This window comes from Agelaius phoeniceus, chromosome Z, assembly GCF_051311805.1.
Source record: "Agelaius phoeniceus isolate bAgePho1 chromosome Z, bAgePho1.hap1, whole genome shotgun sequence".
In the NCBI taxonomy this organism is placed as follows: domain Eukaryota; kingdom Metazoa; phylum Chordata; class Aves; order Passeriformes; family Icteridae; genus Agelaius; species Agelaius phoeniceus.
The window spans coordinates 47,555,599-47,568,580 of NC_135303.1; the positions used below are offsets into that span (position 1 = coordinate 47,555,599).

Here is a 12,982-nt window from a genome sequence, read left to right on the forward strand (position 1 = left end):
ATGGAGGGAGTGTGTGCTGCAGCTTTCACGGCTTTTACCGTGGCTTATTCCGGGTACTTTTTCACCCACCTGGCACGTAAGTAGACGTTTTTCTTCAGTGCAGCATATTGAAACCCAAATGCCACAAAGAGGCCTTCAGCTGGGTAACGCCCCTGCCCACAGCTCCAGCTAAGAAGGGCGTGTCTCTAGCCAGTGGGACATGGGCAGCATTTGTGATGTAGCCTGCGGGGATTCCGCTCCTGCCGTGCCACGGCCTGTGGCAATGGAGTCTGGAGTCTCCTCAGTTTGCTGGCTCAAGCAAGACAACTTCCAGGATGGGAAGACTGGGAGAGCTTGGCAGGAGTCCTTGTAAAAGCTGTGCACTGCTCTCCAGGACTGAGGCAAAGTCCCTCAGTTCAAGGCTTCTTGTCTGCATTCCCTCATCCCAGCATTTGCCTGTGGAACTTGACACTTCCTGCGCGCTAAAAGAGCCATTTGTTCTGTGATGAAATCACAGAATGAGCTTGGTAAAGGCCTCTGAGATGGACATTTTTGAGGAGTTCTTGTATGCTCCCACACACAGGAGCTGTTCCTGTGCTGTGTCATGATAGGACTGCCACCATGGCTCAGAGGGACTTGGGTGAAGCCTCCCTGGGGAAAGGTTTTCAGTAAGCTCATGGCAATTGCTGCATGCAATGTCTTGAGCAGACTGAAATACAGCAAAGAGAGGAGCTGTAGCCGCTGCTGGGTGAGGTGGGGCAGAAGCAATGACTGTTAGAGAACCACTTGTAGACTTAGTCTCAAGTTTCTAGGGGTTGAGTGGCCAAAGAGGAGAGACAAGGTAGACACCAGGCAGTATTTTGTGCTGCTGTTGTCTTGCTTGCTGTGTGCCACAAGGGATGCTGCTGGAGTGGTGTAGTGAAAGCAGAATGCTCTGTCTTTGGGTTGACTTTGGGGTGGGCATGGCCAGCACAGGCAGTTTTCTTAGAGCATCTGGTTCTTTTTCCCTTGTGTGTTGCAGGTCACATCAGCCGTGCCTGGAGAGAATCCGCTCTTTGGGTGAGTGGCAAAGGAGCCTCTGGCCTTGGTAGCATTTGGCAATTGCGGAGCAAGCTGTGAGCTGGGCCTGTTGCAGTCCGGTGCCAGCCTGGCTGGATGAATGAAAGTCCAGTCCAGGCCCTTTGCAGCAACAGCAGCAGCAGGAGGACCCAGGGCTGTTTTCTCCCGTTCCTTTCCAGAACTTTTAAGCAGCTGAAAGTGGTGGCTGCCATGATGGAATTTCTCCTGTACAAGAGAGCGCAGTCCAATCCAGCTGGCCCATTTTACTTGAGTCTGCGCACCCTAGAATCCCATTTCTCTGCAGATGCTTTCTCCTGAGTGCATCTGGGTCTAGAGCTGAATATAAAGGAGGTTACGTGTCCCTGACGCTGCTGTCTGTCTGCAGAGCCCAAAGGGAACCTCGGAGCCTCCAGTGGCTGTGTGTCTTCCTGAAGAAGAGGCCCAAGGGGAGGAAGATGCCCAGCAAAGTGTACCTGCTGCCACTGCAGGGCCTGAGCATGCAGCATCAGTAAGTGGCAGCTCTGGGCAGTCCTGTGGCTGGAGCAAAGCATAGCTGCAAGTTTCTGATCAGACAGCACCTCCCGTGCCTGGCTGAAGATGCTGAGGGCTGGAATCTTTCCTGCCCTTCCCGCAGGCAGTGAGGCCTGGAACTTGGAAGTTCAGGGATCACCTTCCTACTGTTCTGAAAGGGGCTGTGAATTTGTCTTAGCAAGAGACAGGAGGTAGCATTAGGATGTCTTGGCATGCTGCTGGGGTACAAGTGAGGCCCTTGGTGGCCAGTGGCTGTGCAGGCTCCCTGTCCCCAGTGAAGAGAGCAGTGCAAAGGTGCAGTTCAGAAGCTTGCAGGATATGAGGAGACACTGTCCCCAGGAGGGACCTGGCCCTGCGCAGACAGCAGCTGTCAGTAGCTAAAGGAACAGCTGAGATGCAGCGGGGCCTGTAGCTGAATATAGGTGAGGTGGTGAATGCCAGGTTCTTTCCTGTCCCTCATGCTGCTGTGTGTCCCCAGAGCAGAAGGGCAGCGTCAGCACCTGCTCTGGCTGCCTCTGCACCCGAGGAAGAGGCTGAAGAGGAGGAAAGTGCTCATGAACCTGCCCCTGCTGTCAGCCCAGGCCCAGAGCAAACATCACCAGTAAGTGCCTGCTTTGGTTAGCAGTGAGTGTGGTGTCATTTTGTCCATGGTGTAAAAGCAGTCTTTGGATTTTGGGCCTTGAGCTGGAGAAGCGGGCTGCAAAAGCTGAGAGGTGAAGAGCCCTGGCTGTGGCCAGCAGCATCTTCCCAGGGGCTTGCATTTGAAATGGGATGGCAGGGGCACCTCTGCCAGGCACATTTGTGACCTCACTCATTTCTTTTCCCAGAGCTCCACCTCCTCTGTCCTGGCACCTGCAGGGGCTGCAGCAGAAGGCTCTGAAGGAGCCTCCAGTCCCCAAGCTGGCAAGTGCAGCGGGAGCAGCTCGTGCATCTGGAGCACCAGTAGCTCCTCTGGCAGCAGAGAGCAGCTGGGAGAGAGGACAGAGGACAAGTGCCTGGCCATGCTGAGTACGTCCTTTGTGATCCTTGTCTGCTGGAGCAGTGCCCTGTGTGTGCGTGTGTCGGCATGAGCTGTCCCAGCTCCTGTTCCTCCTCAGCTGAGTGCCAGCTCCTGAGGCCTCCACACAGGACCCGTTGTTGTGCTTTGAGGTGGTGAGGGGTCACCGGGGTGTTGCTCCTGCCTCTGAGAGCAGCTCAGCCTGGCTTGGCTTTGCCTGAGCTTCCCTGGAGGCAAAAGGCAAACCAGAGATTGTTTCTGGCTGAGCAGGAGGCCGTGACCCAGCCAATGAGTAGGCCTCAAGGAGCTCCTGTGGGGCACGGCCAAGGTCATCTTCAGAACTCGGCCTGTCCTAAAGGCTGAGGCACCTCATTCCTAAGGCCCAGCACAGTAGGTTGGAACATGAGCTGCTGCTCCTGAAAGGCAGAAGGCCATTGTTTAGGCAAAATTGTCCTGCTTAAAGCTGCAGATTGTGCTTCTGCTGGAAGCACTTCGCAATATTCTTGCTGTTCTGCAAAGGGCAGCTGTTGAGAACAATTGATTCCAGGAGCCAAGATGCCTTTGATGTTTGCAAGGATTAAAGCTTTGCTTGAAGGTCACAGAGTGTTGATTGCCAAGACCAGCAAGGTTTTGTTATTCCTGCTGCCCTTAACATTTCTAGACAACAACCAGTTCTCTTGGTTACAGCTTTCTGATCCCTGCATCCTCTGACTGCTTCTGCACGTGCTTAGATTTTAGTTTAGACGTCTAGTTTGGTGCAGGCCATCTGTGCTGCAGGGCTGCTCGTCTTGCTGCTGTTGTTTCTGAGGTGGTGGTGGTGGTGGTGGTGCGGTGGTGTTGTTGTTTGCCGACTGCCTGAGTTGAAAGGGCCCAGAGTCGCAGAGAGTGGGGCTGCCTTTCTGATCTGCTGCAGGGTGGGATCTCTTTTGAAGTGAGCATCTTTCCTTGGGATTTTTCCAGAGATGCTGGTGAGCGAGGGAGATCCTGAGGCTGAATACACAGAGCTGGAAACCATTGGCAAAGGGTGAGTGCAGCCACAGTTCCTTCTTCAAAGGCAGGGCCTGTGCATTTTGCTGGTGTCACATCTCCCCAGAGCGACGTCAGGCAAGCTCCAAAGCTGTTCAGACACTGCGTTAGGATGATGCCTGATGATCTCTCAGTACTGGTCAGCATTTACAGCTGTGGTCCGAAGGCAGGGCGGCAAAGACACCTTGACGCTGGCAATGTCTTTTCTGCGGCAAAGAGCAGCACCTGGCAGATCTCCATTCCCTCAAGTCTGTTGCACCTGATTGCCGCTCTTCCTAGGAGAAAGCATTTTTGCATGTCTCAAAAGAATACAGAATGCGTGGGAATGAAAGGAGGAGAAACTTTGTTGCCTCAGAGGTCAAGTCAGCAGCTGACAGCTGTCAGGGAACAGCTCTGGGTAACATTTCTTTCCAGTATTTTGCTGAAAGCAAGATTCAGTGGTCTGGATGGCCACCACCTAGCCTAGAAGCCAAAAGCAGAAATGAAAGAAGCAGCTCTCTTTTGTAGCTGAGGTGGCAAAAGACAAAGCTTCAGGGCAATGGCCAGTGCCAATGCACTCCAGAGGAAAAGGCATCATCTGGCTGATGGCAGAACCCTGGTGGATCCTGTGGGGTTTAGGCCTTTCCTGCAAAGAATCCACCAAGCTGTTCCCTTTGAAAGCCGGCTCTGCTGACTGGAAATGGGACTGATTTGCAACATTTTCCCTGTGAGAAGCCAAATGTACAAGAAGTCTCCAGAAAAGCAGAGTCCTCCAGGTGTCTGGTGCACCAAAGAGAAGCAGCTGACAACAGCTCTGGACTCAGAACACCGCTGTCCAAGGATCCTGTGTTTTGAGGACTTCTCCATTTGTGTGTGCAGCAATGGAAGCCTTTCCCTGCTCTGGCTGTGGCTGCAGCTGTGGCTGGGCACTAACTTCCTTGCAAGCTGGAGAAGGGATCTGTGTCTGGAGGCTTTCCTGCAATGGCTGTTCCGTGGCCTCAGGCTTCTCAGAAGGCCTCAGTAGTGGTGCTTGAGTTTGGCAGACAGGCTCCAAGGAGAAGTGGGAGAAGGCCCAACTGGCAAGTTCCTGGAAAAATCCCACACATGTACAGATACAGAAAGAGAAAAGGGGGGAAAGACCCAGAGGAGAATCTGTCCTATTCCATTTACTGTTTGCCCCAGGACTTATTTGCCATTGGACTGCAGTGTCTTGCAGTGGCAGGGACTAAAGGACTTCTTCTTTCTCCGCTGCTGTTTTGTTTCTAGGGGTTTCGGCACGGTGTGCATGGCAGTGGAGACTGCCACAGGAGAAGAGGTAAGCGCCAAGCAGCGCCGCAGCTTCTGCAGCTCTCGAGTGCCCTCCCCTCTGCTGTGAGCTGTGGCTGAGCTTTGGGTGGCCAGGAGAGCTTTGCTGCAAAGGCAGATGAAGTGCAGAGCAGTGTCCGCCTGCCAAATAGAGTGGGGACAGATTTTGTCCTTCTCAGCTGCCCCTGGGAATGCAAGGAGGCCAGAGGAGGACACGCTGGCTGGGTCTTAGTGCCCAGGTGGTGTCTCAGAGCATGGCACTGCTCTTTGGGGCTGCAGGGTTCCTGAGTTCTCTTTTCTGGCTGTTAGCAAATACATGGGAATCGTGCTGGTAGTTCTGTAGGCACCTGCAGTGCTGCCCTTGGAACTGTGCTTAGACAGAGTGGTCTGCAAGGAGTCTCTCAAGGGCCTAAGCCCTGCTCATAGCCCGGTGTATATCCCTAGAAGATCATGGCATGGGTTATTTCTTTTTATAGTCAGGCAGTAATTGCAAATGTCAGTGGTGTGAAGAAAAGTATTTCAGTGGAGCAAAATGAAAATTCCTGGAGTGAGGAAATGCTAGGATTGTGGTTTTTGGAGGTGTCCTTAATGATGTTTTCATCATTGTGGCATTTTTTCATCATGAAGTATGTAGGGTTGTATATCTTAGGAGGAATAGCCCTCAGGATGTTTTTAGGACAGCATTTTATCTGCCACATCTCTAACTGTTTGCTTTGTTGTTGTGCCATGGAGAATGGCAGTGAGTGCTGGAGTAATGATCAAATCCCCTAGAAGTGCCAATGGTTTCCCAGCAGTTTTGCTCCATTTTTACTGGCACAAAATGGCTTCCTGCTTGCAAGAGGTGTGTGAATGAGCATGGGGATGATAAAGTAAGGCCATGGGAGAAGACTGGCTCTGGGCACAGTGAGTGTTGTTAGACCTCTGAGGTGGAGAGCTTAGAGCGTGTTTCTCCCAGGTTTCCAAGGCAGAGGGTATGTGGCTCTGTGTCCTGGGAGGTGCCCGAGCAGGCGGTCTGATGTCCTGTCACAAGGCAGCTTGGCCCAGCCCAGCACTATCCTCCTATAATCACTCTCTGCATGTTGCCCTTGTGGTCCTGTGCCACAGACTTTTGGTTCATGGTTTTCCCTGTCGTTTTAGGTGGCCATAAAGAAAATTAGTCTCCTGCAAGAGAGCGGCAGTGAACTGTGCCTGAATGAAATCCAGGTCATGCGTGGCAATAAGCACGCCAACCTTGTCAACTATGTAGACAGGTGAGTGGTTCTGCTGTTCTGCTGTGAAAGGTCATTCACATCCTGCAAGCCAGAGGTTCAAGCACTCCTTTGGTGGATGGCAGAGGATGGAGCTGTTCATTCCTGTTTCTGGGCTGATCTACAGTGTCTTGGGAGGAGATTGCATTGGGGCTGCATTACTCTTTCCTGGCATACCGAGTTTGAAGGGCGCTTTCAAAGGCCGGACTTGGCCCTATCTTACTGAGCCAACAGCCTCAAAGTTCCTGTGCTCTCTCCCCATTGTTTTGTTGGCTTTGGGGTTGGATTTTTTCCCCATGGGTCTGAAGTGCTGCCAAAGCACTGTAGATTGTATTTCCCTTGGCCTGTTTGTTGGTGTGGATAGCAAGCAGTGTTTTAGACTGCCCAGAGTTCAAGGCCTGTAGAGCGTAGTGAATGACTGCTCACTTCCTCCTGTCTTCCTCTGAGAGAGACACAGAAACGAGAATCCATCAGGTGGTGTGAGTGCACACCACACCTTCATCTCCAGGCTGTTGTTTCCTCCTTTCAGCTACCTGCTGGACGAGGAACTCTGGCTCGTGATGGAATACATGGACGGAGGTTCCTTACACGATGTCATCAGGGAGACTCGCCTGGCAGAAGGAGAGATAGCAGCTGTCTCTCGGGAGGTAAGGGATAGTGCCTGTGCTTCCCATGCCTTGGTCGGGATGGTCCTTCCAAATGGGTGACAAGGAGAGGAGAGATTTCATCTTCTGAGCCTCCTTGCTGCCTTTCTCTTATGACTGGCAGTAGCAAGAGCATCTGAAGTGCCTGCCAGTGTCCCTGCCCTTCTTCTAGTGTGTTTGTGTTTGCCTCTCTAAACACTTGCCTGGAGCCTGTGTGTGCTGCATTCCTTCCCTGGACGGGCAAAGTACTGGTGGCACAATGTAAAATAAGTGGCAGACAAAGATACACACTGGGCTGTCATGGAGCTCAGCCTCCAAGAGAGCCTTGCACCAAAGGGGTGTTTGCAAAAGCATCCACTCTTGTCTGGCGGAGAGAGCACAGCCACTGCAGCAGTGATGCTTCAGTCTGTGGTTGCAGGGCAGTGGCCGGAGGAACAATTGTCCTTTCTCTTTCAGAAGCACACACACCCTCACTTAGAAAGGCACTGCTGTCCTTGTGTTGGAGCAGCAAGCTCTTGCCCTTGCCAGCAGCCTGTCGTGCCATGGCTCAGCATGGCCCAGGAATGTTGCAGTGTTGCAGATGTGCCACTTCCCCGCTTGTGGGATGAAATCCACTTAGGCTGGTGTTTCTTTTTCCTCTCTCAGTGCCTGCAAGGCCTGGATTTCCTTCACTCCAAGCAAGTGATCCACCGGGATGTCAAAAGCCACAACATTCTCCTGGGTCTGGACGGATCCGTCAAGTTGGGTGGGTGTTGTTGGCCAGGCTCAGCTCTGGCAGGCTGCGGTGTGGGGCTGCCTTTGGGTGACTGCCGGTTCCCTGCAGTGGTGCCTGTGGCAGTCCAGGCTGCCCTGATACAAGTGCAGAGCACAGCCCCAAGGTGCAGGGAGGTGTTGCTGGGAACAAGGGCTCAGGAGTGCCTTTGGCTTGTGCGTGTGTCCCTTCCCAAGCAAGGCACTTACAGTCTAATAGCTTCAGGGCACTAAAAGCCACTGCCTGAAAGCTGGGGCTTTTGCTAACTGGCCAATTCCGTATTTCCTCGGCTGCAGGCCAGAGGAATGGCAGCATGGCCCCTTGCTGGCAGCCGGGTTCCATGCTGCCCTCTTGGACATTGGTACAGCGGGGATTTCTTTGGTTTGCTTTCTTCATTCACGCTGGCCTCTTTTTTCTCCTCAGCTGATTTTGGCCTTGCTGCTCAGCTGACCGCTGAGCAGAGCAAACAGAGATCAGCTGTTGGGACCACTTACTGGATGGCGCCAGAAATCTTCACCAGGAAGCTCTATGGCCCCAAAGTGGACATCTGGTCCTTTGGCATTGTGGGGATCGAGATGGTGGAAGGGGCGCCTCCTTACCGGATGAAAACCTCCCGCACGGTGCGCTGCAACTGCTCTCAGATACTGCTGACACCCAAACACAATCTGCTCCCATTCTTCTGCCTGACAAGCTTGCTAACACCTGGAAATGAGAGGTGCCAGGCTGCATAGTCTCTCGTGCTCCTTGTCCAGATCGTCCCCTTGCCATTTCAGTGCACGAACCGCACAAAAAATGGTGATGCCTTTTGTTTGACGGAAGCTTTGACAAAAGGGCAAAGCTGGGCTTTTAGTCCCCATCAGCCAGTGAAATCAGGGGTGAAGGCAAGAGCCTTTGCCTATTGGACTGGCTATGGCTGCCTGTGGCTTTGTGTTCTTTCAGTAGGGGTAGGAAAGGTATCTGCCAGGCTCTGGCAGGGAGTAAAGTGCCACGGGAGAGTGGAGCCTGTCCCGTGGGGTGTGTGTGAGCAGTTTGGGGTGCGAAGGAGACAGGTAGAGCGTGGCATTTCCTTCTTCTCTAGGTTCAAGAGCTGATCAGCAGCGGGGGCAGGCCAAAGCTGCAGAAGCCCAGGCAGCAGTCGGCGTGGTTGCGAGACTTTCTGCACTGCTGCCTGGAGAGGGACGAGGACAGGCGCTGGTCTGCCCAGGAACTGCTGCAGGTAAAAGGCAAAGCGGCTGCAGGCTGCACCAGCTGCCCGCTGCCAGGGGCTCCTCATCTGCTCAAGTCCAAGGCGTCTGATGGGGCCCGCTCCTAAGAATCTCCACTCTGGGGGCTTGCAAAGGAAACCAAAGGAGAATCCTGGCCTAGGATGCCTTGGAAGGAGCCTTTCAAGGTCACCTAGACCAAATCTCCTTAAGCTGAAGACATCTGGAGTCACGGATTTGTGGGATTGGGAGCCATTTTGCCTCATGTAGCAAGGTCCTGGATGTGGAGACAGTGGTGCCCAGAATGCCCTCCTTTTCTTCTTTCTGTATCTTTCTGGTAGCCAGAGAAAGCCTGTTTCAGCCTGTGAGGAAAGTACAAGTTCATGTTTTTCTTTTTCTCTTTGGGCAGCATCCGTTTGTAACATCAGCCAAGCCGACCTCCGAGCTGACGCCTCTGATCATGGCCACGCAGCAGTTTATGGCCAACAGGAGATACTAGCCCTGGAAGAGGCCATTGTTCTTGTTTGCACTTTGTAGTTTGTAGATTATAGCTCGTAGTTTGTAGTTTGTAGATTATAGCTCATAGTTTGAAGTTTCTAAATTATAGCTCATAGTTCGTAATCTCTTTATTCTAATAGTCAAAATAAATACTATAAGAAATAAAACCTACACTGTGCTGGAAGCTTCCCTTTGTTCTCACCCTGTGAATAAGCTCTAAATTTGCTTCTGAATGGTCAGGTGTTTCTTCGATGTGGGAAGACACATGGATGGGATTTGCGGCATGGTTTGGAAGCGTGCAAAGGTCTTCTTCCTTCAGTGCCTTCAGGCCACAAGCTCTTGTGGAGATAGAGGCATTGCAGCTGTGGCTAGAGGAGCAGAGTAGGGCAGAATGGAGCAGAGCAGTGGTGTCACTGCTGGGGATGCTGCTGTGGCTGTGGGCAGAGGGGGAGGGAGCCGGGCTTCTCCAGGGGCTCAGGCGCAGGTGAGTGTCCAGCGGGAAGGCAAGTTCTGCCACGGGAACCAAGGCCAACATGAGGGAGCGAAAACTTGTGCAGTTGGGACCTGCCTGAGCCACTGTGGAGGCCTGTGGGCCTGCTAGGGCACTTCCTGGGGCTGTGGCCTGGAAGAATGTCCCCTAGACTTTAACCTCTCCCATGGTCTCCTGTTTATCGTTTCAATATACATTTGATACCGTAATTATTGAAAATCATTTACTTTGCTATGTTTGGTGGTAACTGACGGTATATTTGACTACCATTTAAATTTAAATTTTAGTTGCACAATATTTGACAGACATCCTCTCCCAGTTTTCGTGTTCTGCCCCCGCTTCCCTGAACCCATTTTCCCTGGAAAGGACAGGCCGGGAGATGGAACCTGCTCAAGAGCACAGGCAAGCCACCAGCCATCTGCCACCTCCCCTCCTCTTCTGACCCCTTGCCAGGATGGCCCTGGCAGGCATCCTGGATTCTACCCTAACCCACTTTCTGACTGCCCTCAACCCTGCCCCTGCTTTCCTCTTGTATTAGCAGTCCCCCATTTTTGCTGCAATACATATTTCAGAGGTCAGAGCTACAATAGAAGTTGAGAATAAAACAGCTGGAGGACCGACTCTGTTGCCCCCACAGGAGTTCTGTGCCCTGCACCACCGGAAGGTTCCCCCATTCTAGTCCTGCATGAAACCTTTTCTTTTGACTTGTGTGTTTGCTGAAGGCCACGTGGGAAAGGTTCCACCATAAGTCTTTTGGCTTTGATTTTCTGTTCTCTTTTGTTTTGTGGGTAAGTTTTGAGGGGGAATGAAGTGGCGGGAGCCGTCTGGGAGTCAATGCCCGTGAAGTGAGGGAAAATGAAAATTATATTTACTTATTGTTTGGTTATGCTCTGCAATATGAACCCACCAGTTTATTTTAATTCTCAAGCTTAATTAAAATCTATTAAGTATTGTGCTGGTTTTAGTTATGAGAAGATATGATTTTTACTATAATGGGTATACCATTCATTTTAAATAAAAGAAAAAGCGGTGATTCATGAGAGTTTGTCCTGGAGGGCACGGGCCAAAAATGACCACACAGCCACACATCAGACAACAATGACCAACACCAAGCCTCAGGAGAAGAGAAGCCACAACGGATGACAGCCAGAAAACTTATGGTGAGCTGATCATGAAGTGGAGAGGACTCTGGGGCCAACTGGGAGTGGCCATGCAGATCAACAGCCTGTCTGAACCCGTCAGGGCACAGGGAAAACAGGTGATGGCTTTGGGATGGGCACCCAAAGCTGCCAACACTATCCCCCAATGCACCATCCAGCACCAAGAGAAGACTTGCTGAATTTTATCAGTATTTCATCCAATTACTCTTTTTTTTTTTCTTTTGGCTAGTTTCATCTTCTGTACATAGTCCTCTCATTCCTTTGAGATTTCTACCTCTTCATTTCTTTGCACCTTCCCCTCCCTGATTGTCAGCTGAGCTATTTACAGATGGCTTTTCTCACCCACCTGGTACCTGATGTGTGTGCCAGCACCAAAATAATTCTCCTTATTTTGCCCCTAACTGCCTTCTCTTTGGGCCACTGTCACAGCTGGCAAAGCTTCAGTCTTTCACATGTGTTTTTTGGCCAGTAAGTGGGTAAGGGCTGGCAAAGCAACTTCCTAAGGCCTCCAGAGCAATGCACTGCAAGCCAGACCTGTTCTCTTTCAGGCAAGGCTTCTCTGAAAGGACTTCAGAATTCCCACCATGGAACTGAGGCACTGTTGACAGAGCACTAGACTGTGAAAGGCTTTGAAAGGGGATAGGAAGCTCAGCTTGCAAATGAGACCAAGAGGAGGTAGGGTCAAGAGATGTGGTGGCCACACATCCCGAGGTAAATAGCCTTTGGCTTTCCTGGGGCCTTCCCCCACATGGGGCTCCCACTCACCTGGCCATTTAGGAGCTGGGTTAGGGACTCCAGACACAGGTGTGGAGCCTTGCCTCTGGTGTGCCAGGGATCAGTGGCCACAGCTGGGCTGGGATGCAGGCCTGGGAGTGTGGGGCGTGCAGAGTAGGGCATGGCCTCAGCAGAGCAAGGCTTGATCTGCCCCTTTCCCCACCTACAAGCGCCTGAAAGGGCTTGAGCCAGCAATGTCCTCCAGTGTCTCACAACAAGGTTTCCAGGTTCCTGTGCTTCTTGGCTGTCAAGACTCCAGAGATTTGTGGCTGGATATTAAGAAACTTGCACATTTTCTTCCCTCCCAAAGAGGCATCCTGAGCGTTGTTTTTTCTTTCTAAGGCCTTCCCTCCTTTCTATGTCCTCTTCTTGAGATAGTCCAGGGAAAGCCTCTCCTCTCTCCCCTTCTCCACCACAATGGAGGGGGACAATGGAAAAACCAATCTATGAGAAGCTGAGAATGTTAGAGTTATAATGTAGTGAGGGGAAAAAAAAAAGCAGCAGTAGACGACAATAGGAAGAAAATTGTGCGAAAGTGGTAATGGCTTAAGCAAGAAAGGTGCAGTGTCACACGGGGCCCCTGGAGCAAAGACAGGATGGCCAGGGCTTCCAGCATGGTTCTGATGGTAGATGGGGGCTGCTGGTGCTGCCGGGAGCCGCTCTGGCCCTGCAGTGGCAGTTTGCTGCTCCCTCTCTGCGGCAGTGCTGGTGGCAGTGGCGATGGTGATGGGTGTCTGTCTCTCCCTGCGGAGCTCTGTTTGGCACTGCCGCTGCCATCAGTCCGCCACGCCGGGCGTGTCCGTGGCAATGGGATCTGCCGCTTTGCTGCCTCTTCCTACCAGCCTGCTGGGCTGCACTTGGCTTGGCTGCACTCCTTTGGGCTTGGCTGAACTCGCTTGGTATCAGTGTCAGCACTCTGGCTTGCCTTGTTCTGCTGGAGAAGAAAAACAGTCGCACATGCCCCCCTGGCCCTGATGGTTTCAGCTGTGTGTCAGAGCTGTCATTTCAGTGCCACCCATCTCAGCCCTGTGTCCAAAAAATTACTGAGGAAGGACAAAAGTGGGGGGAAAAAATGGTGGTGGTGCTTTGGTGCCAAGGCCTCTCTGCTAGAGTGAGTCAGAGAGAAGGATCCTCCTTGCATTTCCTGTCATGGCGTTTCCCTGCTGAAATCACAGCCACGGCTGTGATGTAAAATGCTTTGAATAAATAGTGCTGAAAGACACATGGCCTTGTCTCTGTACCTAGGAGGAAACTCTAAATGTCATTGAAGTCGTGCTTCTCCCTGTTTGCTCTTGCAATCTCTGCTGGTCAGAGTGACCCTGAGATGCGTTAGAAAGTCT

At 52.0% G+C, this 12,982-nt stretch overlaps 1 protein-coding gene across 1 annotated transcript; it reads left to right on the forward strand.

Moving 5' to 3' along the window:
* Window positions 1-9,219, forward strand: LOC129133166 (serine/threonine-protein kinase PAK 3-like). Its single transcript, XM_077172179.1, has 12 exons — window positions 1-76; window positions 1,001-1,038; window positions 1,424-1,546; window positions 2,397-2,577; window positions 3,527-3,590; window positions 4,838-4,886; window positions 6,014-6,126; window positions 6,653-6,770; window positions 7,413-7,512; window positions 7,942-8,138; window positions 8,597-8,734; window positions 9,130-9,219. The coding sequence occupies exons 1-12, from the start codon at window positions 1-3 to the stop codon at window positions 9,217-9,219; spliced, it is 1,287 nt and encodes a 428-aa protein (XP_077028294.1).
* Window positions 9,220-12,982: the final 3,763 nt, after the last annotated feature.